We start from the raw sequence: 26,957 nt of genomic DNA on the forward strand, positions 1-26,957 counted from the left end.
TAATTTAGGACATAACAGCTAAGTATTTGAGCAAACATTTACTTCACATGTCACAGAAATTAATGTTTTTGCATATTGTATGTCAATTATTTACAGAATTTTTACTTTTATACCTCTGCCAACTGAAGTGAAAAGACCACACGTATCTGATTTTTGAAATACACATACATATGTGTGTGTGTGTGTATGTACATGTACGTATATTCTTTTGCTATATAACTGTCCTAGTTGCTTGTGTCCTTAAGCAAATTGTGGTGGCAAGTATTCAGGTATGGCTGTGCATCCATGGAGATACACATTCAGAGTCATAATGTGCTGTTTGGTACTATTATTTTTTGATGGGGGGATCCTATTGGTGTATTTTGTAGGAAAAATATTAAGCCCAGATCATCCCAAGAAATACATAGTAGAGGGAAGAGATTCAGTAACTAGGGGGAGGAAACAGAGAAAGAGAAAAGGACAGAGAGCAAGCAAGTGGCAAGTGGGTCCATCAAAGATGTGCCCCTTCAGTAAATGCAAAAAACTTACCCAGTGCGCCTTGTAATTAGCTTTCTTGTGGAAACTAGCAAGACGCCTGAGCTCCCGCCCCTACTTGACTCGGGATTTGTAACCCAGGTGAGCTTTACTACAAGCACAGAGGTGACAAACAGCATGTGAGTTCAGGCCCAGTCTTTCTTATAGAGTCTAGTGGGAAAGAAATAGTAAGATAAGATAGTAATAGAGGTCACACCAAGAACCTTGGACTTATATAATGTAAGGATTTGGGAGTAACGGGGAACAAAGTAGATTTGCATTTTACTTAGAGCCATACTGACCGAAAGGGAGATGAACGTTAAGGACAAGGAGACTGTAAAACTACATCAAATTGTTAGAGGAGGTCTAGAAATCAAAGCAGCAAATAGTGGCTTGAAAATTTTTCATTAAATGTTTTCACTGTAAGTTGACATTTCAGAGGTTCTTGGCTAAAACAGTCACCGCAGAAATATGGGAAGAGTAAAGGACTTGCTTTCTGAGTCACATGTGAGTTACAGTGCCTAACATTTTAATAGGTGCTCGAGATGACCCAAGGTTAGGTTACACAAGCATAAATGCCTCTAATTCCAAAAGACACCGTAAGTGGCTGCTCATGTTTGTGCTTGGGTTTTTAGTAGCTCAGTTTTATTACACCTCTGATAGTTTAAGTATATTCTAAACCAAGCACCAGAAGTCATGACGACCTCATTTTCTCACTTTTGTTCACACTACCGAAGTGAGGCTGCAGGCAATGACAAAGGACAAAAAAAGAATTACCATCTGTAGACCCGTTTTAAGAGCATTTCTCTTTTACTTTTAAAAGGTAATCTTCATGAGAAAAGGGGTCTTGTCTGCCACATAATGGGCACTCAGTAATTATTAAATGGATTAATCCATTTAACGCTGTACTTAGAAAGTACTGTGTGCAGCATAGATGAAGACCGGATCTCATCATTGCCGCTTCCTGCAAAATGCTCTGGAAGCCATTTTCTGATTTAAAGAGAGGTTTTTGTTTTTGTTAGGTGTATATATGCCCTGATGATACTACTCAATGTTGATTTACAGTGGTTCTTGTTTTTTAAACACTTGAAAATGGGTTACAATGAAGGCTGCCTGGAATCTGATGATCATGATTACGGTGTTGATGCCCAGTACACGTAAGCGCGCCGGAAGGGGTGAAAGGTGGATATCATGAGTCAGCGTGCCCTCACTTCGGTGAAGTGGAGCTGAAGTTGGTGCACTCTACCCGCAGCCTGACGGTTTGGTTTGGGAGCACCGGGTGAGCCTGGGGTATTTGCAAGACCACAGTTACCGACAAACTGGAAGCATCAGGATTAAGGCCGGTTTCTCTTTCCACAGGCGATTTTCTTAAGAGGAGAAGTGATGTGCGCGTTTAAGTGTTCGTTCTTTTTACATGATGCGGTGTGCACACCGTGGCAGGAATCACTCTGAAAGGGCGGCTCCGGAGAGTAACACATCTGGGGCGTGGGGCGGAGGAGAAGCGGGGACGCAGAGATAGAACCGCCATAAATCTATTTCTTCCTTCCCGACCAGCTTTTATTTTAGATTCAGCGACTAAAGGCGGGGAGGCTGTGGCCTGGGCACGCTCCCGGACCCCTACCGGTCTGGAGACGCCGATTTCCTGACGCCCGATTGCGTTTAGAGGAAGCCCACCTTCTGGGCCGCCGAGTTCCGGGCTTTGTCCCTTTCGGTTCCCCATTGGCTTCCGCCGAGGCCCCGCCCCCTCCTGTGGCGTCGGCGCGCGGGCGGGTTTGTGTCGCGCGCCCTTGGCGTCCACAGAGTATAAAAGGCCCCGCGGGCGAGCGCGCTCCTACCGAAGCCGCCCGCAGGGGGCAACGAGAAAGCCTGTTAGAGTGCTGCGAAAAAGGAGGAGGTGGGGCGTTTGGAGGAGGGCCCCACCCCACCCGCCGTGGCACCTCCTCCGGGCGTCTCGCGCAGGGCACCGGTGGGCGGTTTCTCCAGTATCGGGGAAGGCGGAGCGGAGGCCAGAGGGCAGGTACCGGGCCACCGTGAGTGTGACAACCGCTGGCCCGCAAGGTGGCGGAGCCCGGGACCTAGCGCGGAATCGGGACGCCCGCCCTCCGCCTTTCACAGCCCTCCACCTAACAAACCAAGCGACCAAGCCAGCGTGGGGCTCGCAGAGCCCGGCGCAGATCTTTGTGGGGAATGAGAGGTGTGCAGCGCCGGCGGCCTCCTCGGGGCTCTCGCGTCGGCGGGCAGGGACCCTCTTCCTGCTCGAGTCAGGCCCGCGGTGCCGGGTCTTTGGAAGTTTAGCGCTGGGATAGAGTTGTAAAATGTGTTTGTGATAAATATTCTTTAAAGGAGAGATTTGGGGAAAATTATTAAGCGGTCCCTTCCTTTTAAACTACTCTCAATGACTATTTGTGACTGTATTGTTGACGTAGTTAGGTTTGGACGGCATTTCTTCTCCGCTGAGGATGATTATTTTACGGGGCCTCGTAAGATGCTCAGCGCCCGTGGTCCTAGGTCACTACGGAGCCGCCCGCACGCTCGCAGTCCGGGCTGCGAACGGTTAGAATCACTGCGTGGCCGCTCCACCTACCTACCTACCTACAGAAAGGCTGTTTTGTTAACTCCAGTATGGCAAGCCACTTTCAAAACATGACCTATCGTGCAAAAAATGCAAAAAAATTTGACATGTTTTTTTAACATACATTAAGTATATATGTATATTACGTGTGTAACTACTGCCCATGTCCTAAGTTAACATTTGGCATGTGGGCCTGCCAAAAGCAACAGCATGTATTTCAGAAGATGGCTTAATTCAGTAAAGCTCCTGTTGACTGATACTCCTATAGTATTTTCAACTAAGAATTCAATACAGTTAATTATATTCTCACAGGGTTTGGTTTGACCAATACAAATTACTTTTTTTCCTGATATTTGGGGAGATAAAATGTGCTTTTAAATATTCAGCATTTTTCCTGTGATACATTAGTTGCTTTTTATTAAAGATTCGCCCTTGTACAACTGCTGTGACTCAACTGCCACTTAAGCCCCATGAAACTTGTTACTTTACTCTAGGGATGTTGTTGAGGGTGGGGGTTCATTACATCACAAGATTCTCCTTATGAGGACCCAAGGGACAGATTTCTCCTGGGTCACAGTGTCTGAAATAGCTGTGATTCTCTGAAGCAATTGAAGTTTTTTATCTCAGAAAACTTGAATTGTTTAACCAACTGTTTTTCCTATTTTGTGATGACTGCTTGGTAGCTCAGGAGCTGATCTGACACCCCATCTCTCTTCAAGATTATGGCTTGTACTGGAGGGCTAATGGGACCTGTAGCTTCTTCCTATTTTCTCTGCCTTAATTTTTCCCTTACCACTGAACTGACTTCCTTAAATATTTAATTTTGTTCTTTATGTGTATTTATAATTTTTTAGAATGAAACAGAACCCACTGATACACAGTTTAGGGCTGCCAACTCTGCAGCTCTGAGAATTACAGGTTAAACTATGCAGTATCCTTGGTACTATTTAAAATGCAAAAAGGTAGGAGAAAGACAAATACCATATGATTTCACTTATCTATAGAGTATAAAAACAAAGCAAAACAGAAGGAACAAAATAGTCGTAGACTCACAGACACTGAGAAGGTACCAAGGGGAGGGGTTGGGGCAGGAAGATGGGGGAGGGGGGAAGGGGCACAATAATTCCCAATCACAATATAAGTTGGTCATGGGCATGGTAGTACAGCATGGAGAATACAGGCAATAATTCTGTAACATCTTACGATGTTGACAGATACCGCACTAGAAGGGGTGAGGATTTAATGATATGGGTAACTGTTGAACCACTGTGAATGATACTTTAATTAAAAAGGTAGGAGAAGGGGGAAATAGGGGAAAACTAGGGTTGAGGTTAGGGAGAATATGAGAAAAGAGGTACATGTGGTGGTAGATGGTATAATACCACAAAAAACTTATGCCTACACTGATAAATGTTAAAAACAAATTACATTGACAGCTAAAATATATATACTTGAAGATGATCAATGTGCCCAGGAATGTATCTAGAAAAATGAGGAAAGAAAACATTTTCTTGTAGGAACCCTACTTTGTAGCTGAAAAACCACTGCCCATGTGGTTTGGAAGGATATTGTTTGGACACAGATAAATGAGATTAATTTATCTTTCTTTGTTAAAAGTATTGGATTGCTCATCTGTACTAATGCTGTCGGTGGTGGTTTTTTTCTTTAAATCTCCATCAAGAATTAGCCCATTTTAATAGAATAACTAGAGGTTGGAGCTAAAAAGTAATAATTTCAGCAGGAAATAGATTTGTTCTTAGAAACTATAGTTAGCTCATAAGAAATGTTTTAATAAAAAACTAACACACTACTTATAAGACTTTGTTTTTCTTCATTATAGTTGAGATTATAGACATCCTGCCAAAATGATCTCTCCAAAGTCCAGACTTATCATACCTTATGGCCTCACGACTCTGCTGGAGGGAGTTAGCAGAGCTATTCTTAAGACCAATCCGCCAAACATCACCCAGTTTGCAGAAGTTTATTTTAAAGAACTTACTGTATTTAGAGAAGGTTTGTTATTGCTTTAGATTACTACTTGTTGCTTTGAGTAAGAATCATTTTAAGTTGGGAATTTTATGTGTCTGATTTCCTGTATTTATTCCTTCAGAGAATACTTCTCTGGATATACAAGATCTGGTTAAAAAGTTTCACCAGACTACAGGTAAGTACCACAAATGGTAATAGTTTAATAATACTATTTAATGTAATAAGACTAGTTATAGGAAGAGGGATTAAAGATGGCAGCATGACAGAGGGCTCCTCCCAAAACCACATATAATATGAAAATATAATTAATACAACTAATCCTGAAAGAGCAACAGGAAAGAAGGCTATGCCACACTGAATGCACCTGGAGAAAAGAACACACCTCATGGAACACGGTAACATACACCTAGCCCTGAAGATCTGCTCTGGGAGCGCAAACCTACATTGCATGGTGCTCTGGTGATTTGTGGGGTTGGAAAGCTAATACAGGCAGAATACCTGGAGAGAACAAGGTTCCAGTCACTTGTGGAAAACAAGGATCCATATCTGGCTGCTGTGGGACAAAAGAAAGGTGGGCAGTCTGAGAGACTACCTAACAGCAGGAGGGCTGCTAAAGGGGCAAGAATTGCATGGAGTTCACTGCTTAGGAGAAAGGACAGGTAGACAAAATTGTCCAGGCTCACTCTGCCCAACAGGTTGGGAACATTCAGAAGCTGCAGGCACTCCATCCCACTGGCTGGCTATGCAGATCCAAGGCTCCCACCATGATGGGCAGCCTGCTGCGCCTTCCTCCTGGCCAGCCCACACCTGGCTTGCAAATCAGCAGCCCCTTCCCTGGCGTCAGCCAGCCAGAGGGAAGCCCCACCTATAGCAGCTACAAATGCAAAGCCTAGAGGCTTACACCTGTGTGTTTGGCCCAGAGGTTCTGTCCGGGGAGACAGGCATAGCATCTGGGAAGCAGGAAACAGATCTTTCCTCACCCCAGGCACCAGCACCGTTCCCCTGCGACCCCCGACGTAGCTCTGGGGGCTGAGCAGCTGCAGAGAGTAGAGCTTCTGGGCACTAGAGGGCACCACATACAAATATAAAACATCAAAGGAAACTGGTTCAAACCCAAATCCCACAAACACCAGTAGGGTCAAGTGAGACTGAAATAATGAATCTTCCTGAAAGATATTTCAAATAAAAACCATAAACATGCTCCTGGTTATACAGAAAAATATTCAAGAACACAGTAATGAATTTAGGACAGAGATCCAACTGTTAAGGAACACAATGGAAGGTTTTAAAAGCAGATTAGATATGGTGGAGGAGACAATAAATGAAATAGAAATTAGACAAGAGGAATACAAAGAAGCTGAGGCACAGAGAGAAAAAAGATCTCTAGTAATGAAAGAATATTGAGAGAACTGACCAAATGTAACAATATTCATATTATAAGGGTACCAGAAGAAGAGAGAGAGAAAAAGGGATAGAAAGTGACTTTGAAGAGGTAATTGCTGAAAACTTCCCCAATCTGAGGAAGGAGATAATCTGTCAGGCCATGGAGGTACACAGATTTCCCAACAATAGGGACCCAAGGAAGACAACAGCAAGACATATAATAATTAAAATGGCAAAGATCAAGGATAAGGACAGACTTTAAAAGCAGCCATAGAGAGAAAAAATCTTGTACAAAGGAAAACCCATCAGGCTATCATCAGACTTCTCAGCAGAAACCTTACAGGCCAGAAGGGAGTGGCATTATATATTTAATGCAATGAAGCAGAAGGGCCTTGAACCAAGAATACTCTACCCGGCAAGGTTATCATTTAAATTTGAAGGAGGAATTAAACAATTTTCAGATAAGCAAAAGCTGAGAGAATTTACCTCCCACAAACCGATTCTACAGTGTATTTTGGAGGGACTTCTATAGATGGAAGTGTTCCTAAGGCTAAATAGCTGTCACCGGAGATAATAAAATCACAGTAAAGAAAGTAGAACAATTAATTACTCAGCAAATGCAAAATTAAATCATCTACCCCCAAAAGTCAGTCAAGGAATAGAAAAGAGTATAGAATATGACACCTAATATAAAAATAATGGAGGTGGAAGAAAAAGGAGGAGGAGAAAAAAAAATCTTTAGATTGTGTTTTTAATGGCATACTGAGTTAAGTTAGACTGTTAGATAGTAAGGAAGTTACCCTTGAACCTTTCATAACCATGAATCTAAAGCCCGCAATGGCAATAAGTACATACCTATTGATAATCACCCTAAATGTAAGTGGTCTGAGTGCACCAATCAAAAGACATAAAGTCACTGAATGGATAAAAAACAAGATCTGTCTATATGCTACCTACAAGAGACTCACTTCAAACCCAAGGATATACACAGACTAAAAGTGAAAGGATGGAAAAAGATACTTCATGCAACCAATAAGGAGAAAAAAGCAGGAGTTGCAGTACTTGTATCAGACAAAATAGACTTCAAAACAGTCACATTCCATGAGGCCACCATCACCCTAATGCCAAAACCAGGCAAGGACACCAAAAATAAAGAAAATTACAGACCAATATCCCTGATGAACATAGATGTAAAAATACTGAACAAAATATGAACAAACTGAATTCAACAAGACATCAAAAAGATCATCCATCATGATCAAGTAGGATTTATTCCAGGGATGCAAGGATGGTACAATATTAGAAAATCTGGTACAGGGATGCAAGGATGGTAAAAAATTAGAGCCCAGATATAAACCCAACCATAAATGGCCAATTAATATATGATAAATCACCACATCAACAAAAGGAAGGACAAAAACTACATGATCATCTCCAAAGATGCCAAAAAGGCATTCAACAAATTTCAACATCCATTCATGATAAAAACTCTCAACAAAATGGGATAGAGGGCAAGTACCTCAACATAAAAAAGGTCATATATGACAAACCCACAGCCAACATCATACTTAACAGTGAGAAACTGAACGCCTTTCTCTCCCCACTTTTATTCAAAATAGTTCTGGAGGTCCTCACCACAGCCATCAGACAACACAAAGAAAGAAAAGGCACCCAGATTGGTAAAGAAGTTAAACTGTCACTGTTTGCAGATGACATGATATTGTACATAAAAAATCCTAAAGAATTCACTCCAAAACTTCTAGATCTAATATCTGAATTCAGCAAAGTTGCAGGATACAAAATTAATACACAGAAATCTGTTTCATTCTTATACACTAATGATGAACTAGCAGAAAGAGAAATCAGGAAAACAATCCCATTCACAATTGCATCAAAAAGAATAAAATACCTAGGAATAAACCTAACCAAGTAAGGGAAAGACCTATACTTTGAAAACTACAAGACACTCATGAGAGAAATTAAAGAGGATTCCAATAAATGGAAACACATCCTGTATTCATGGATAAGAAGAATTAATATTGTCAAAATGGCCATCCTGCCCTAAGCATTCTACAGATTCAATTCAATCCCTATCAAAATACCAATAGCATTCTTCAATGAACTAGAGCAAATAGTTCTAAATTCATATGGAACTACAAAAGACCCCAAATAGCCAAAGGAATCCTGAGAAGGAAGAATAAAACTGGGGGGATTATGCTCCATGACTTTGAACTCTACCACAAAGCCACAGTAATCAAGAGAATTTGGTACTGGCACAAGAACAGACCTATGTAACAGACTAGAGAGCCCAGATATAAACCCAACCATATATGGCCAATTAATATATGATAAAGGAGCGATGCACATACAATGAGAAAATGACAGCCTCTTCAACAACCAGTGTTGGCAAAACTGGACTGCTGCATGCAAGAGAATAACCCCATAAAAAAAATAAACTTGAAATGGATCAAAGACCTGAATGTAGGTCATGAAACTATAAAACTCTTAGAAGAAAACAGAGGCAAAAATTCTCCCGAATATAAACATGAGCAACTTTTTCCTGAACGCATCTCCTTGGGCAAGGGAAACAAAAGCAAACATGAACACATGGAACTGCATCAAGCTAAAAAGCTTTTGTACAGCAAAGGACATCAGCAGCAGAACAAAAAGGCATCCTACAGTATGGGAGAATATATTTGTAAATGACATATCTGACAAGGGGTTAACATTCAAAATATATAAAGAACTCACACTCCTCAATGACCCCGATTAAAAAATGGGTGAAGGATATGAACAGACAATTCCTCAAAGAAGAAATTCAGGTGGCCAACAGGCACATTAAAAGATGCTCCAAATCACTAATTATCAGGGAAATACAAATTAAACCCACAATTAGATATCACCTTACACTAGTTAGGGTGCCCAGCACTAGAAAGACTAGGAACAGCAAATGTTGGTGAGGATGTGGAGAAAGGGGAACCCTCCTACACTGCTGGTAGAAATGTAAGCTAGTTCAACCATTGTGGAAAACAATATGGAGGTTCTTCAAAAAACTAAAAGTAGAAATACCATTTGACCCAGAATTCCACTCCTAGGAATTTACCCAAAGAATATAAGTTCTCAGATTCAAAAAGACATGTGCCCCTATGTTTATTGCAGCACTATTTACAATAGCCCAGAAATGGAAGCAACCTAAGTGTCCATCAGTAGATGAATGGATAAAAAAGATGTGGTACATATATACAATGGAATACTATTCAGCCATAAGAAAGGAGCAAATCCTACCATTTGCAACAACATGGATGGAGCTGGAGGATATTATGCTCAGTGAAATAAGCCAGGCAGAGAAGGATAAGTACCAAATGATTTCCCTCATTTGGGGAGCAAACAATGAAGCAAAACTGAAGGAACAAAACAGCAGCAGACTCACAGACTGCAAGAAGGGACTAGCGGTTACCAAAGGGGAGGTGTGGGGGAGGGCGGGTGTGGAGGTAGGGAGAAGGATTGAGGGGTGTTATGATGGCACACATGGTGTGAGGGGGATTATGGGGAAGACAGTGTAGCCCAGAGAAGGCAAATAGTGACCCTGTGACATCTTACTACACTGATGGACAGTGACTGCAATGGGGTATAGAGGGGGGACTCAATAATATGGGTGAATGTAGTAACCACATTGTTTTTTATGTGCAACCTTCATAAGAATGTATATCAATAATGCCTTAATAAAAAATAATAATACTAGTTATAAGTTACTGCTTCATTACTAGCATACTTTCAGACTTAATGATGCTGACAAACTATTTTGTTTTATCACATTGATGCTTTATTTTTAACTATTGAATCAGTTTTTTAAAAATTTGGACAATTTCATTTTGGAGGATTCAAGTCTTTAAAAGACAAAGGGAACGTTTATCTTTTGCAAACCATTTGGTACAATGAGACATAAAATACTGTGTGTAAGTTATAACTCAAATCCTTTCCAATATGCTCTGTCTGTAGGGAAGTACACAGTGACCTTGAGGAGAACTGGATTTTGTAATAAAGACTCAGATTGTAATGAGATACATACTTTAGGTAGTTGTATAAACACTCTTGGAAGATTTTTTTATAAAGAAAAGGTGAACCACTTTTTTTTCCCTCCCCATGGCTCAACTGCATCCAGATTGGTGGACAGGAGGTCACAAGTGTCAATGACCATCTTTTCTGTTCCAAGATTCTCTGAAATTTTTCATAAAAAGTGGTCTACTCCAGGCTACATCTGTGACATAGGGTTTATATCTGCTTAGAAAAGTTGTGTGTAGTGTGTATGTGTGTAAATATCTCTTATGTGAACATGACTCTAAGAACCTGAGTTGACAGAGGAACAGTGAAAAAAGTCGGGGAGAAATGAGAAAGACAAAGTTTACATGATGAAGATTTTGGAAGATCACTATAGAGGATCTAATCACTATATTCACTAAGCTCACTAAGAGGATATATTAGTTAAATTCCAAAGACAGTACACAGTATGGCTGTAGAAACAGATTGCTCTTCAGGCAGTAGAGTAGAAACAAACATTGCTTCTAGCTTACTCAGGATATGGGAAGGTAAAACCAGAAAACAAAGTTCAGTGTCACTGTCTAATATCAGTTTGGCTCATTTGTCTGCCTGCCTTTTGTTGTTATCCCAAATGGTTCCTTAAAGATCAAACAGTGTCTGTTTGATATAGGGTTTATATCTGCTTAGAAAAGTTAGATCCTATCCTAAGGACTGCATAGGCTTAAATGCAGAGTCACTCTGGGCTAAAGGGACACTATCTGGGGTTATACAGGTGACATAGGCTCCCACTTTGTAGGGCATTTCTTCCCCTGAGTGATATCCTCCTACCTTCTGACTGGTTTAATTCCCCAACTGCTATTCCTCTGGGACCTTTGTATAAATTTGGCCACACGGTTGTTCAGTTCTTCACAATAAAAATATAGCCATTAACATGTGGCATTTTCTTTCTCTAAATAGAACTTCCTAATGGGAATCCCAGTTTTAAATAATGATGGTGGCACCTCTAATACCCTACATGTTCTGTTGATCCCAAGGACTATGGCTCTCCCAGATTTTCAGTGACTTGCAATATGGAGAAAGGAACCATTCTTTGAGGACTGTGTCACCTAGCTTTTACTCTGGTCTCTCTCTCTGGCATGAAGCAGCACCAGCTATTAGAACTTGGTGATGTGGGCAAGAGCTAACTACCATCCCTAGTGCACTGGTCCCCGATCATCTCCTAGAAAGCAGATGTGAGCAGGAAAGACAGATGTTTCATAACAAGGCTCAGTGGGGCTGCTGAACCCTCCAAAGTTATTCCAAAACTGGTTACTTTGCTGCCTGGCAGCATTACTACCAAGTTGCCCGTATGCATCAGAACCACGGAACTAAGTTCATTCTTGCACAAACCATTTATCTGAATGCTTCATCCTGGGATTTTTCTTAGATGGAGCCCCATTTTTGGTAGGCTTCCCCACAAGACCAATCATGTTTACCTTTCTCCCCAGTACCTTCAAAATAGGGAGAATGGGGTGATAGAGGAGGGAGGAGGGAATGACCCAGACATGGGAGCAAACATCTCACTTGTCTGCTATCTCTCATCTTTTCCCCACTTTTCCAGAGCACAGGCTCTACAGGGTGGTCCCTGGCTTTCCCCAGGCCTCCACTGTGGCATTTCACCCACACAGGCCCATTTCCAAAGCAGTTCAACTGTGCAACACTTCCTCGGATCCTTCTGCTTTCTGCAGTTTGATTAAACAGACCTCACCATCACATGAATCAGTGAACGTTCCCTCATCTCCTTGTCTTAGGAGAGTTTCTTCATTAATCCAAATAAATCATTAGTTCAGGGGATTTTAGAAACTCCGGTGATATTTTAAGGCCACAGAGTTGTTTCTTCAGTTCTACCACTTAGTGTATGCTAGGAGAAGGAAGAGGGAAATGAAATGTATTGAGAACCTATCTAGTCTTAGGAATTTACCACGTATTTTGTCAATTAAGACAGCTTTATAAGGTGACATCATTGCCAATTTTATTCAAGAGAAATCTGATTGTTGGGAGTGATTAAATAATTTATAAGCATCTAAATATTAAGTAATTGATAGAGTTAGGATCCAAACTTGGATCTTCCTAGTACCATGACTCCTGTTCTTTCCACAATGAAGTAATATTATAGGATCCCTCTGGAAAAATGTTAAATTCTTGAGCTTAAAGAGTGAAAGAAGATGAGTTTCAGCTCCCTTTTTTCCATTTGATCTCCATTTCACTGCTTCCCATTAGCGTCTTGCATGGAACCTAAACCCAGATTGTGCTAGTTCTAATCTCTCACTACTCAGGGAACAGGGCAGCAATGCTGCCTGCAGAGTGGAAGGACTCTCGCCTGCCATCCCCCAAGCCTAACGGAGTCTAGTTTCCAGTGCTAGCCTTGTCTTGTCTGCCAACAGAGGCAGGAAATAACTACCTCTTTTGAAGAATCAAGAAGATTCTGGGTTACCTTGTTTGCTTTTCTACATGATTCTGAAAATTCTTGGCCATATACTAGTAACTATAGTTGTGAACTGCTTCAAATTCAGTTTCAGTTCATAAGCCCAGTTTCAGCTCCAATGCAGCACGATAGCAGTCACGCATATCACTAAATACTATCTTGAGTTATTATGTTTTTAGTTTAATTCTCATGTCAAATTCTGTTCTTATGCATTATTTTTATAGTTGGTTACACATACTTGTGGCTATCCACTCTTATTAAACAAACAAGGAATATATTTCAGGACTGGCCATACTAAATTTTGTGAAACTCTAATACTGCTCTGCACTTTCCTGGGTATTTTCTCAAGTAAGGTCATACTGGTTCCCTAAAAAAAGGGACAGGTGTTGTGCCAAAATGACCTTTTTACTTCTTGAAGTCTTGCATTTGCCTAAGCAGAATGGTAATTTGTACCAAGGTAAGAATTCCATTAAGTCTAAAATACATTTGAATGATTAGCTGGTGATGATGTTGTGGGGTAGGTCCTTTATACTTTTGTGGTTAAGATTAATCAGTTGCGGAATGTAGTCACTAAGGAAGGCAAATAAATCATTATGCACTGTCTGACCAGGGACAGAAATACAGAATCAGAATTAAGAAAGAAGAGGACTGAGGTAGGAAACAGAGACAGCAGACTAGAAAAGCTAGGACAGGAAGCCAGGTTGCCAAGATGAGGTCAGGAACACTAGGAGACAAGAGTCAATATGTGAAGAAGAACATCTAGGGCCTTTTAGGTTAAGCATATGACTCTGTGTCCAGAAACTGATAGTTCCCCATTCACAAAATCCAAATGCTTCAGTGTTGTAGGGATTCTTTTGAAATATATTAAACTAATGTACACTGATTTCAAATAACCTGAAATTATTCCTGTTTGCTCTGCTGACCTCTACCCACTGAAGCAATTATTCACTTTCAGAGCAAGGAAGTCATTACTTAGTATTGAGTTTCCAAGTTTAATAGTAAAAAAGCTAACACTTTGGAGATATGCAGGAGCCTGTTTTGTCAAGAAGATTTTCTTGCAATTTCCAAACTGCATTTGATTAAGAGCCAAAACTTCCAGAACCAAGTTTTAACTTTATATAAGCCTTAGAGGAGCGGGGAGAGGATAGGATATAAAGTCATTTTCTGCTGCAAGGGAAAAAGATATCGGAAGTCCTTCTTGGCAGTGGGATTGTGGTGTTGGGGTGTGGGCAGTGCATGAAAAATGAAATTGAAACTGGAGATAAGGAAGGTAGGTAGAATGTCTGATGAGAATTCCTTAACACCTGGGCAGAGGCTTATTCTTTGCTTTCCTGAGTGCTGTCTAGAAGAATGCCTGCCTCTCAGAGAAGCTGTGAGGTTAGTATGTTACTTCATTTGGCGTGACATATGCTGCATTCAGTACCTACACAGTAACTGTCATGATCAGACATGCAGTAAATACTTGTTGAATAAAAGAAGTGCATTTGAAGCAATGGATAATAATGGACAGTCTTTTTCAGACGGAACTGAGATAGTATTTCTGGTTTCCTATGGCCTGTGTGTGGCTTTTAGAGAGTCCAGATGCTTTTAGAGATTCTTTCTGGCAAGGAATCATGGGAAAAAGTGAAGTTACTCAGTCTGCCAGCAGAGACATATAGCACATACTGTCCAAACTGGGAATAACATAAAAATGGGCAGAGGGGCCTTAGATGCTAGAAAGAACCAAATTAGGAAGGGGATCTCCCAGTCCTTGAGTGAAATAAGCAAATGGGCCATACTTTCCAAAGAATAGAAACACTTGAGTTGTAAATACAGCAAAGTCAGAGATCAACACCCAGAGTCCAGGAAGTATAAATTATGTCTCTAGCAGAGGTAATTGAGAACCAACAGGAAGTGAGAACATGTGGATCAGAGCCAGAGTTTACTCTAGCATTCAGATTATCTCTATTAAAGAACCTTTGATGAAAGATCAGTAACCCCCAAAATGGATAATTAACCCAAAGAGACTTTTAAACTACAAGGGAAAAATACTTTTTAACCTGATCAAGTAAATTTTTGCCATTGGGAAATGAGCATCTTAATGAAAATTGAAATCAGCTAGAGAAAATTAAGTAATGCTTTCTGACATGTCTAAATCATACCTGGTATGTAAAATTTGATCCCTTAACAAGACTAAGGCATGCAAAGGTTTCACAATCTGAATCTATCCTCCCTTTGCAATCAACCCTCTCATTTCATATTCCCATAGGCCTTAGGCAGCAGACAGACTACTTGCCTTCTCCTGAAAGTAGGTTGTGATTTCAAGTCATTTGATTTTGGCTTATGCTACTTCCCCCTCCAGGAGTTCCTTTCCTTCCCCTTTTTACCTTTTAAATCTAACGTATCCTTAAAGTCCAGTTCATTATATTTTATATAACAAATATTTAAAATCCTACCCATTGTCAGATGTTATGCTAGATGGAAGTCAGTGGAGAAAGAGAGATTCCATTTCAGCTATAATGGAGTAGCTACTATTAGACTTAGACTCTGGACTTAGGCTCCTATTATAAATAATCATAAAATCTGGGGAAATACTATAAAACATAGTGCCTAGATTCTTAGGAGAAGGGATTCACAGAAATTGAGTCCCATATTCACCCTGGCAGCATTTTTCAAATTCTTGTGCATGGAAATAAAGGCCAGGCAGAGTTTGGGACTACTGATGTGGCAAGGATTTGGATGACCAAGTACCAGAGAGGAGGTATTTGTAGAGAAAGATCCCCCTAAAGTCTGCAAAAATATTTCCTTTGGGTTTTTGGCCAACTCCTAACTCCTTGTGTGGAGTAAGGCTTTAAGAGGCTTAACAGGGAAGAGCTGTTAGGAGATTGGAATCTAAGTAGGGATTTCTGGAGAGGCACACTGTTGGGAGAGGCTTTGGAGTTTGGACCCAGCTAAAGTGAAGAGACTACTATGAAACTCTGGCAATTCAGTTGAGGCCTCAGGAAGGTCACACCCTAAGAATAAAGAATGTGCTAGAAGAAAGAAAAAATCTGAAATATACACACTTCAGCAAAATCTAAAATGAAGTCTCAGGAGGATCAGATTTACCATTACTAAAAGATCAATACCAATTAGAAGAAAATAAAATCTGAGCCTCTCTAATGTGTCACAGTTTCCAGCATACAATTTAAAAAACTACTAGATATTCAAAGAAGCAGGGGAAGGTGACTAATCATCAAGGAATAAAACAAAATAACTACTAAAAACTTATTGGTAGCTTTACTAGCAGGAGATAGAATTAAGAAGTGAAAAAATGGAGCAATTCAAAGTATCCAGTGAAGCAGAGAGCAAAGCTATGTGGCAGAGTGTAAGAAACATGTAGAATGTGAGCAAACTGTCTAACCTGTGTAATTGGAGTCACAGGAGGAGAAAAGAGAGTAGACAGAAAAGTATCAATTGAAAAATAATGGCTGAGAATTGTCCCACTCTGACTGAAAGATATCAACCTACAGATTCAAAAAGTTTGATGAACCCACAGCATGAAACATACGAAGAAAACCATACTTTGACACATCAATGTCTAATTGCTGAAAAAGGTAGTCATGAAAACACGCAGGATAAAAGGGCACATTACTTTTAGGGGAACAATAAGACAGTTGATTTCTTGATAGAAACCATGGAAGCTGAAAGACAATGGAATGACATCTCTAAAGTGCTGAAAGCAAAAAATTGCCAACCTAGATGCATATATACCCAGTAAATATATCCTTTAAAAAAATGAAAGCAGAGATATTCTCAGGCAGACAACAACTGAGCAAATCCATTGCCATCAGACCTGCTGTACAAGAAATAACATTTAGAGTTTATAAAGAGCAATAAAGGGGAATGTCCTAAGTCTGATATATATGCAGAAAAATTTACAGTGAATATTATGCTCTGTGGTGAATATTGAATACTCTCCCTTTGAGAATGGAACCAGGACAGAGATGTCAAATATTCCCTATTCTATTCAACATTGTGTTATAGGTTCTAGTCAGAACAATAAGGCAAACAGAAAACAAAAGGAAAAAAAAAGCAAAAGGAGTACATATTGGACAGGAAGTAGTACAACTACTTTATTCACATGATTGTTATGTAGAAAATCCAAAGGAATCATCTTCTTGATAACCAACCTTAAACTACTGAGGCGGGGTGTATGGGACACAGCCCAAATTTTTATGGACAGTAAGTTAAAAAATATAGATGTTACCTAGTTGTCCAAATCTTAAGATAACAAATTCAGCAAATTCCAAATGAGAAAATGGGTATTACAGAATTCATAGAACAAAAGTAGACATTGTATCTGCAAAGCAGTGTATATACCCAGCATATATACCATATGTACCCCAGCTCCACTCTTTCATGTTTGTGTACTAATTTATGTATGCCCCATATCAGATAGGAAAGTGTTTGGCATAGATTAACAGAAAACCAATTTAACAGTGACTTTTTAAAAATTTGAGATATTTGTAAGGAGTGTTCATTCTGCTACTAATATAATCACCTAGGCTCTCTGTTCTGTCGTCCTTAGCATATTTTACTTGTTTCCTTATGCCACTGCTCCCAGCATTATGTCCCCATTTAAATCAGGAAGGAGGAGAAAATGGTGGCATTAATGACACTAGTTTCTTTCATTAAGAAAGGAAAACCTTTCCAAGAAATCTCCTAACAGACTTCCACTTCTGTTCCATTGGCCAAGGAAGGCTGGCAGAGTTTCTGATAAGGGAAATCAGAATGAACAAGGCTGGTTTTAGACCTGCATTTCTCCACAGGGGCTCTTCAACATCACTGATGGGGCAACTGTGTGGGGCTCCTTTCACACCTGCCTTTCTCATTTTTAAAGCTTAATCAAAATACCTAAAGCTGTTGTACCCCATACATATTTCTGTCACTGCACTGACCATATTGTCACATAATAACTTTGTGCTTCTACTCTCAATCAGACTATACTCTTTAGGAAATCTTATTCATCTTTTGATTCCTCAGAGTCTATCACATAATAGAATAAATGGAAGAAAGAGAAGAGTGGAGGGGAAGAAAAGTTTATTAGTCTTTAGCATTCCTCATTCCTGTCAGTCCAACACACTCATTGGAATCCTCTTCTGTTTTAAACTCTTAAAACCTCTATGTCCCATACATACTACAGATGCTTGCCTTCAGGCACTTGGAAGAGTTACCACCTCCAGTCTTTACCTCCTCTCCACCTGTCATTTGCCTCTCTTACCTGCTGTTATGTCCTACTTCTTGTTTTCCTCTTGTCTTTGACACCTTTCAGATTTCTCTTTAGTACCAGAATTCCTTATTCTCCCTGGCACCCTAAGCCTCCACATGAGTTCTGCCTATTCCAAGGAATACTGTATTGAATATTACCTCTTTATCTTACTGTTTCTAAAGCAGGGCTCTATGAATCTTAATCTGACATTTCATTATTCTTAAAAAGAAACCTCCTACAGGGCAGAATGCTTTTAGCTATCTTCTCAGTTCTGAGAGCCTGTGCAGGCTTTTTCTTGTTAGTTTAAGTAGAAGCATCTCACTGAAGTTATACTGGATTAATCTTCATAAGGCTGATAAGATCTACCCATAGTGAGCTTACTTTATAACTTTTAAGAAATGCAGTTTTCGATGTAAATGTAATCTCAAGGTTACAAGATAGCAGTATTTGAAATTACTAAAGCAGATCTTAAAACATTAAAGAAAAGCTCCACTTTTCTTAATAAATAATTAGCAGGCACTCAATATGGAACTTAAGTTATAGGGTGACTAGTCTGCATATATTTGCTGACATTCTCATGTATTCAAACTAAGCCAAATAGTTAATCTAGTGCTTTGCATTTTCAAAAACACTTATAGTTTAAGGCATTTGATACCAACTTAATATCTTGTAATTATGAAATATATCTATTCAAAATAGTATATATGATATATATTTATGTGTATATACACATACACACACCCACACACACATACAGTAAATGAGAGGAAGAATACCCTGCATCTTAGTACCCAGCTTAGGGAATAGCCAATTTAATTTTAACCAAAACTGAATTAAAGATGGGAGCTTTATAATTTTTAATTTAGTACTGTATTTCAAAATTTTTATCTCTTTTTAAGTAGGTGCTGATTTATTCTTTCCCCATTTATATGTGATTTATACTTTATAGAACAGTTTCAGATGAAGGATTCTATTTAATATGCACAAAAGCTCAGTGAAGTCAGATTTATAATCCCCACTTTACTGATGAAGAGGCTGAGGCTTAGAACCATTGACTTGGCCAAGGTCGTGCAGCTCTTCAGTTATTGTCAGGGCTGAATTCCAGATCTTCTCATATGCTTTTATACTATGAGAAAGTTTCAGGGAAGGAAGTAATGGCAGCAGTCCCCTGAGGAGGTGTTATGAATTCATGATTACACGATGCTTTAACTTTACAGAATGGTGATTATTTCATAGGGCACTTCTAGAGGCAAAAATGGGAAGGATATTAATATAGGGATTAACCACCTAGATATAATTTCAGGTCTGACAGGCCTAAGAGGTAGACACTTTTCAAAGGGCAACTGGCCTTTCTGGGGTTGCTAAAACATGTCATGTAAGTAATATATCACAGAGGTCCCATGCAGGCAATCTAGGGATTGTAGTAATTCAGTCCCTAGAGAGGTTGGGTTCTTGAAAACTCTTAAGGTAAATCATTGGTTGGGGAATTTAAGGCCGTCTGGGGGAAAACGGCTATGGAAGCTGTGAGTTGGTGTTGGGGTGGGTGGGTCAGTGTAGTCAGCAGGCGGGCTTGGGGTTTGCTGTGGCGTCATTACCCCTACTTTACCACAGGCCTTGGGTTCCCTTAGCAGTGGTCTGCTGCTAGCTGGCATGCCGGAGGAGTTTCTCTATGCCTGGGCTTCATCCTCAGCTTTTGACCTTCCTCTCCAGCCTGCACCATACTCGGGCCCCTTGTTTCTTATTCCGTGGTGCTGGGCTGATGAGCAGGGCTGCGTGGCTTTCTCAGTGTTCTGCTGGTCGGCCATGTGGCAGCCAAACTCTGTCTTGGCTCTGCAGTCAGTCCTGAGCCAGTGTTTCCTGCCTTTGTCCCAGGGCCAGGAGACCTCTGATGTTAATGTAGGATCCCTCTTTTGGCACTTCTGCCCTTTTTCCTTCTGTCTGTCATGTGAGGCCCACAGCAAAGTGCTTGTGAGTGAGTGTGAGCTCTTGCTGGGGTGGAGGCCCGGCTGCCCCAGACTGCCTGTGCCAGTACATTATGGTCTTTGTTCACTCTTTACCAGTTGGTATGGGGGGGCCTCTCCTTTCCTGGTCCTGACACGGACACAATTCTTCCGACCACTCTCTCCCTGGGAGGGCTGGTTGCTCTTTGGATATCAGGTGAACTTTATTGCCTGTGACCCAGCTCTCTGATGGGTTCAAGAAGTTGTAATTTTGCTATTTCTAAGCCTTTTCTTCATTATGATGGGAAAGATTTTTTTTTCAGATTTCTATATCCTAAGTGTAAGGCCAGACTTATTGAAATAAAATCTCCCCTATTCCTCCAGCCAGTGGAGTGTTCTTCCTCTGAGCTTCCATAGATCTTTACTAGGACTATTACTAGGTACTTAACACTTTTTTAACCTATAATATTTGTATGTATATCTTATTGAACCTACTGAACATAAGCTTAATGAGGTCTGGTTTTAATAGTCTTCATATCCTAACTGTGCCTTGTGGTGTCTTACTACACACGGCACAAGCCCCCAGCTGAGTATTGGTGGGCAGAGGGCTGTGTTGAGAATCAGGTGGGGAAGTCCCCACAGGCAGTGGTTAGGACAATAAGTTGTTGCTCTAAGGAAGGAGGTGATAGCTGCGGCTCTCCTGTCATCTTTGAACTTCTCTCTGCAGGTGAGCCTTTGGTGTGGGGTCCATGTCGGGAATTAGACACCTTACTTGAATTTACAAGAAATGAGCGGGTATTGTGGGAGGAGACACTGTAGGATGCGGTTCCTTGGAATCTGAATGAAAACATGTCACCAAATAAAGTTTTGAAACAAATTCTTGTAAGGCAAATTCTGCTTTTCCTGCAGATTTCATTATGATGTTAGGAAAATGCTTTCCCAAGAGAAAATCCTTAGTCAAGTAATAGGCAGATGTGAGAATATTCAATGAATGGCACTGAGGGTAGTTAGGCAGGTGTGTGAGTGGTGGGCAGAAGGCTAAGCTGACGCTGCTTTGCAGCAGTTGCCCAGAGCTAGGAGTTGCCGTGTGGTCAGCTCTCGGCCTCCCAAGCCCTGGGAATTTTTCTCAGGTCGCAGGGCTGAGTCCACACTTGCGGATCACCACCTCTTCGCTCCTCCTCTCTGGCCCAGTGGGCCCTTCTTTGGCTGCACTATCACAGCCTGTCTGCATATGCTACCATTTTTAAATTTTAGGTTAGAATATATGACATTTCCTAAGTAAAAACACCTTGTAATCCCCTAGTTTTCCAAATCATTGTTAAACTTTATAAGCCAATTTTCTTAAATTGAGGAATGTCTTAATATGACAGCATTTGTTCAATTACTTAATTATTATAGATAATTTGAAGAGAGAATTTATTAGCCAGGTTGGAGTATTTTCCTCAACCCCTTTCTCCAGTTTTGTGTGGAAGTTTAGGTCAGTTTTTTCAATGGAGGTTTTTAACTTCCTTATTTCTAGGCAGAATTATGTTTCCCTTGATGCTGATGTATTTGAAGGTGGAATCTGATTATTAGTTTTGCCACTGTGCCACTTAGTGTCATTTATCCTGAGGAAATGAAGTGTTTTTTGAGTGGATAAGGAAGGAAAGTCTCATCACACACACGAAGTCACTGATGTTAGAGAAGAAAGCAGAACCCATCCTGTCCTTGAGTGTATATTGACATTTGAATGCTCAGCCTATTACTGTTTTCTTTATAATTCTCATTTAGGGGAATATATGCTTATTATTCTATTTGACTGTTATCTTTAGTAGAGAGATGGTCAGAAAGGACCACACAAAAGAAGAAACCAAACGGTGTAAAAGAACTGGAAAGAACATCTGTAGTTTCCCATGAACCTAAACGGTTGGAAAAATCTACAGACACAGAGGAGGACAACGTAACCAGGCCACAATGTAGTGACAAAACCACCCAGTTCCCATCAATCCATGCTGAGCTGCTCTCAGAGCCTGAGGCGGCAGCTGACACAGCTCGTGGTCCGAAGCCATCCACCCTGAAGATCACTATCCCACCCCCATCACCACCACCACTAACTCTCTCACCAGAGTTTGCCTACGTGCCAGCCGACCCAGCTCAGTTTGCTGCTCAGATGTTAGGTAAAGTTGCATCTACTCACTCTGATTCATCTGACATTTTAATGGTGGATGTGGCTACAAGTATGCCTGTTTTATCCGAGGAGGCGCTGGGCTCAGAGGCTGAAGATCACGCGGTAGCCGCTCCAATTGCGTGTTCTGGAAAGGTGGTTGGGGGGGTTATGAGCCAAACATCTGTCCATGTAGGTTTGGGTTCTGAGCCTAAAGACTATGAGGGCAAACCACCAACAACTTCCTCAGTCCCCATGCAGGATGAACAAGAACCTCCTGCTTATGATCAAGCTGCTAAGGTTCCTTTGCAGGCTGATATTGTGGTTACATCCATCGTCCATATATCATCTATCTCTAACAATGAGCCTGTGATTGAAGTTGTTGTTTCTGTTGAACAAATACCACAACAAAGAGCTGTCCCTTTTACTGATCACGTTGCTTGTCCTAAAGAACATGAGCAGTCACCACCAGTTAGTCCCATACTTGTAAGAGACAAGACGGCCTCAGGCGTGTCTGGAAAATCTGTAGGTTCTGCCAAACTTGTACAGTTTGAGGATACAAAAGGCGATACCTCAGTAAATGTGGAGGTGAAAGGCTCCATCACAACAGTATGCTTGGAAAACTCCCTGCACCTGGAAGTCCCTTGCTCTCCTGGGCAGGAGTCCTGCGAACACGCAGCGTCCCGGGCGCCAGAGGGCGAACCTGTGCTCCTTGGGGAGGCTGCAGGAGCGGCGCGCCCCGCTGCGTCTGTGAGATCATCCGGCAGCCCCCCACTTCCTGTTCCAGAAATGGAACCAGAATGGGAAACAGCACCTGAACCAGGTTTGATGGAGTCGGGTAAGAGAACTAGATACTGATAAATTTAAAAATTATCTTTCAGGTGACATCTATATTTCAGATAACTGTCTAGATTGGCCCCTGCAGAGTGATCAAGTTTTTCTAAGTAGTTTTTAAAATGCTAGGGCTATTTAAAGGCTTTGTTGTTCTTGAGATTTTACATTTATGAGATGAGTGATTTTAAAGTGACATCATCAAGCCTTGGCTCAGAAATGGTCTTGGAGCCCTTTTGGGTTACTCTCTTGGATGTAGTATGTAGTGGGAAACTTTAGAGCCTGTTGTCAGCTACAAGTATATTTATGTGATCTGAATACTCTCATTGCAAGATGGTCACTAGGGGCTGTTGGTTTGAAATTTCTCACTTGTGAATGTAAAATCACTGTCTAGCGATGCATTTACATCAGCTGTGGCATTCTGAAAGTGAAAGAAATGGTGGTGGTTGGCTGCTTTCGCAATGAGTCAAGAGAGCTTTGCAACAGGCTTGGGGGCGGGGCAGGCACTGCCGTCCTGCAGCTGAGGGGGCAGGTCAGGCTGCAGTCCGGGTCAGGGAGCAGCGGGGGAGCAGCAACACGGAGGACAGGCAGACACTTCAGCGACAGTGGACACAGCTAAGGACCTTCCTTTGGGTCCCCCGACAAGAGCCAAAATCAAGCTCCTTTCTTGGTTGCAGAGCTGTCTCCCACGCTTTCCTGTGACGGACACAATTTGACCTCCATCTTGGTCTAAGTGTCGCGTTTGGTCTGTGCACCCTCCTGCCTCATCTGGACAACGCGGGGATGCTTTCCTCCCGCAGGGATGGACGACATGCATGAGCCTCCCCAATTCCTGCTGTGGCAGCTCTCTTGACTTCGACTCTTCCCAGAGCCAGAAGTATGCAGAAGGGTTCAGAAGCAGGTGTTGAGATAAATTCTGTCTGGCGGTGTGACAGGGATTCTGCACAGCTGAAAAGGCGGAGGGCAGTGTTGGGAGCATGGCATCTGGCACGACTTGTGGCTTAAGCAGCACTTTCATCCAAGTCACTGTTCTCCCCAGTGCTCGCCTCTTCCTAAGGCCTAAGGGGATTGACAATACACATAAACTGAAGACTTGGCTTGGGCGTAGTTTTTAACTAGTTTTAAGAAAGATCGACTCAAGTTCCTGCAGCTGCTGAAAACATACCAGCTTAATCACATGCATAGTGTTCTTTTCTGGGGAAGAAAACAGCTGCCCCAGCAATACCTAGCCCAGTGTTCAGGTGAGCTCGGCTGAGGCGCGGCTCTTCCGCCAGGAACCTTGCTGCCTCCACACTGTCTTCTGGGACTCATGCTCCGTGACAGGACTACCTCATTAAGCAACTCAAACTTTGTTCACAGATTCCTTGTGTTGTGTTGAGAAGACGGATGGTACTTCCAGACCATCTTCTTAAAGAGCCATTGTAGGCCCAAGCAGCCCTTTCCCGCTGCCTAGGACTGGTGATTTCAAGCTTGCCTAAAAGGGGTGATCTCTGGGGTCTGAGTCCTAGAGTATGTGATGTTTTGTGTGTGATGACAAATTAATGGGAGATAATGATGCCAGTGATGGGCCAGAGCTATTTGATTATGTGATCAAAACTAATGTAAATAAAAAAATCTTTACACAGATGCACTAACACTTTTTTCAATGGCTTGATGTACTTGCTCTTCAATTGACTTTATTTGGTAAAGCCAAAATATTAGTTCTCCATTCGCTGCCTGAGGACCTTGCAGAAGCCATGTCTGAAGTAGCTAGAAACAGCAGCTTAGAATGAGAGTGCTTCCTCAGCCACAGCTCCTGGGTCCCCTGCCACTTGCTGTCACAACCTTGTTCTCATTATCCAATTGTAGAGAATCTCTTTCACGTTACCAAACAATTTAATTTAGCCCTTTCTATAGCATGCTTTATGGCACATATTACTACAGCTGTTTATTCATATGTAAAAAAAATTTACATTTCAATGCATAGCACCTGATTCAGAGACCAAACCTTTAATGCCTGCAAATTTTTTTTATAGCAATAGCAGCAAGTGAAGCAGGACAACCACCACCATATTCTAACAAGTGGACCCTTTACTGTCTAACTGATATGAATCAACAAAGTCGCCCATCACCGCCACCTGCACCTGGGCCTTTCCCCCAAGCAATCCTCTATTTATCTAATCCTAAGGAGCCACACTTCCTGCAGCACCCACCCAAAGTCACTTCTCCAGCTTACGTGATGATGAAAGACAGCAAGAAGGGCAATGCCCCGGCACCTTTTATTCTAGTAGGGTCACATGTTCAGGAGGCTCCAGACTGGAAACCTCTCCCTGGACATGCTGTGGTTTCTCAGTCAGATGCCTTGAAGAGATATGCTGTAGTACAAGTACCCATTGCTGTTCCTGAAGATCAGAAATTCCAGAAACATACCCCAAATCCCCAGAATGGCAGTCCTTCTACAAGTGGACAAGATGTCCAGGCCTCAAGGCCCAGTTTTTCTTTCCATTGCTTTCCCAGTAGGAGAGGTAGCTGAAAAAGGTTCAGGATCTAGTGACAAACATACTCCCTTTGGAAGTTATGGTATTGCTGGAGAAATAACTGTGACTACTGCCCATGTTCACAAAGCAGAAACTCAAAACTGGTAGGTACATTTCCTACCGTGATGTGTGGCCCTGAACACCGCTGAGTTTTCAGCATTTTGATTTGACCTGCAGGTTAGGAGTTTTTAAAGACTGAATTGAGATCTGCAGTAGGTTGGGGTCTGCTCTAGTGTGACGTGGTATTGTCTCCAGCTTCCCTGCCACCGGTTCCTAACAAAAACCCAGCCAGTGCGCTACACCCTAACCACGCATACCAGCCACCTGGGGCCTAAGACATGACCCGCTCAGCTGAGTCACCGTTCAACACCGGTTCTATGTCTAGCCCCATAGATGATGCAAAAAGGGGGTAGTTTTAAAAAAATGTGGGAACTTTATAATCTAGTTGGCATGTTTAAGGAGTGGGGAGGAGCAGAGACAAGACATAAAGGGCACAGCCAGGTACTGAGCCAGTCGCCCTCTATCAGATAGGCTGCTCAGGCGCCGATGTAACATGACACCTGAGTAGGAGAAGGAGCATCCTGGCAGAGCCCACAGAGGCTGAGGGCAGCAAAGAGCCTGGGGCTTCAGGACACTGCAGGCAGGGCAAAATGAGACTGGCTGGGAGGAGCTGGGGAGAGTACATAAGATGAAGTTGGAGATGTGAAGAGGGGCCCATACAATTCAGGGTCTCTGTAAGCCAGAGAGATTTGGACTGCAGTTCAATGGGAAGCCAGAGAATGACCCATCTGCTGGCTGCCATGCAGAAAAGGATCAGCAGTCAGGGAGACAAGAACATGTCATACAAGGGTTATAGCCACACCCCAGCAAATTCAGTTTCTTATACTTGTGGGCATTTCAAGCTGAACAGCTGATGGACAAAAGCTAGATTTTCTTCATAGGTTCAAGTACTACAATTACTAAGTTTGAGGAGACAACTCATTGCAGTATCTTAGGGCTGCATGCATTTCTTATTCACCCCTCCAGAGACTTTTGTGGAAGTGAAACATGAAGCCTGAAACATGGCTTTATTCAGCGTGAAACACTAGGGTATTTTCATGCACAGGTAACTGGTTAAGTAAGAGCTTAGAGCAGGAGGATGGCCTTGCATTTCTGATCCTGACTCATGTTCAGGTTCATGATTTAAACAATTCACTATTTACCTTACAGATGCTGAAAATGACACTGTTTGAATCGACGTCCAAGTGAAGCCTACCACCACACGTAATGTGTCAATAAACTTCATGCAAGCAAAAAACCTGTATTATTTTGTAATCTAGGAGATACACAACTGAACAC

General features: G+C 41.7%; 1 protein-coding gene across 1 annotated transcript; it reads left to right on the plus strand.

Annotated features, from left to right (window-relative positions):
* Nucleotides 1-1,858: 1,858 nt before the first annotated feature.
* CABYR (calcium binding tyrosine phosphorylation regulated) lies at nt 1,859-26,929 on the plus strand. Its single transcript, XM_037017596.2, is given in 7 exon segments — nt 1,859-2,707; nt 4,926-5,098; nt 5,196-5,249; nt 21,941-23,110; nt 25,119-25,557; nt 25,559-25,723; nt 26,829-26,929. Coding segments are annotated over 6 exon segments (1,977 nt in total). The 5' UTR covers nt 1,859-2,707; nt 4,926-4,950; the 3' UTR covers nt 26,830-26,929.
* The last annotated feature ends 28 nt before the right edge of the window (nt 26,930-26,957 follow it).

This window comes from Manis javanica, chromosome 9, assembly GCF_040802235.1.
Source record: "Manis javanica isolate MJ-LG chromosome 9, MJ_LKY, whole genome shotgun sequence".
Classification (NCBI taxonomy): Eukaryota; Metazoa; Chordata; class Mammalia; order Pholidota; family Manidae; genus Manis; species Manis javanica.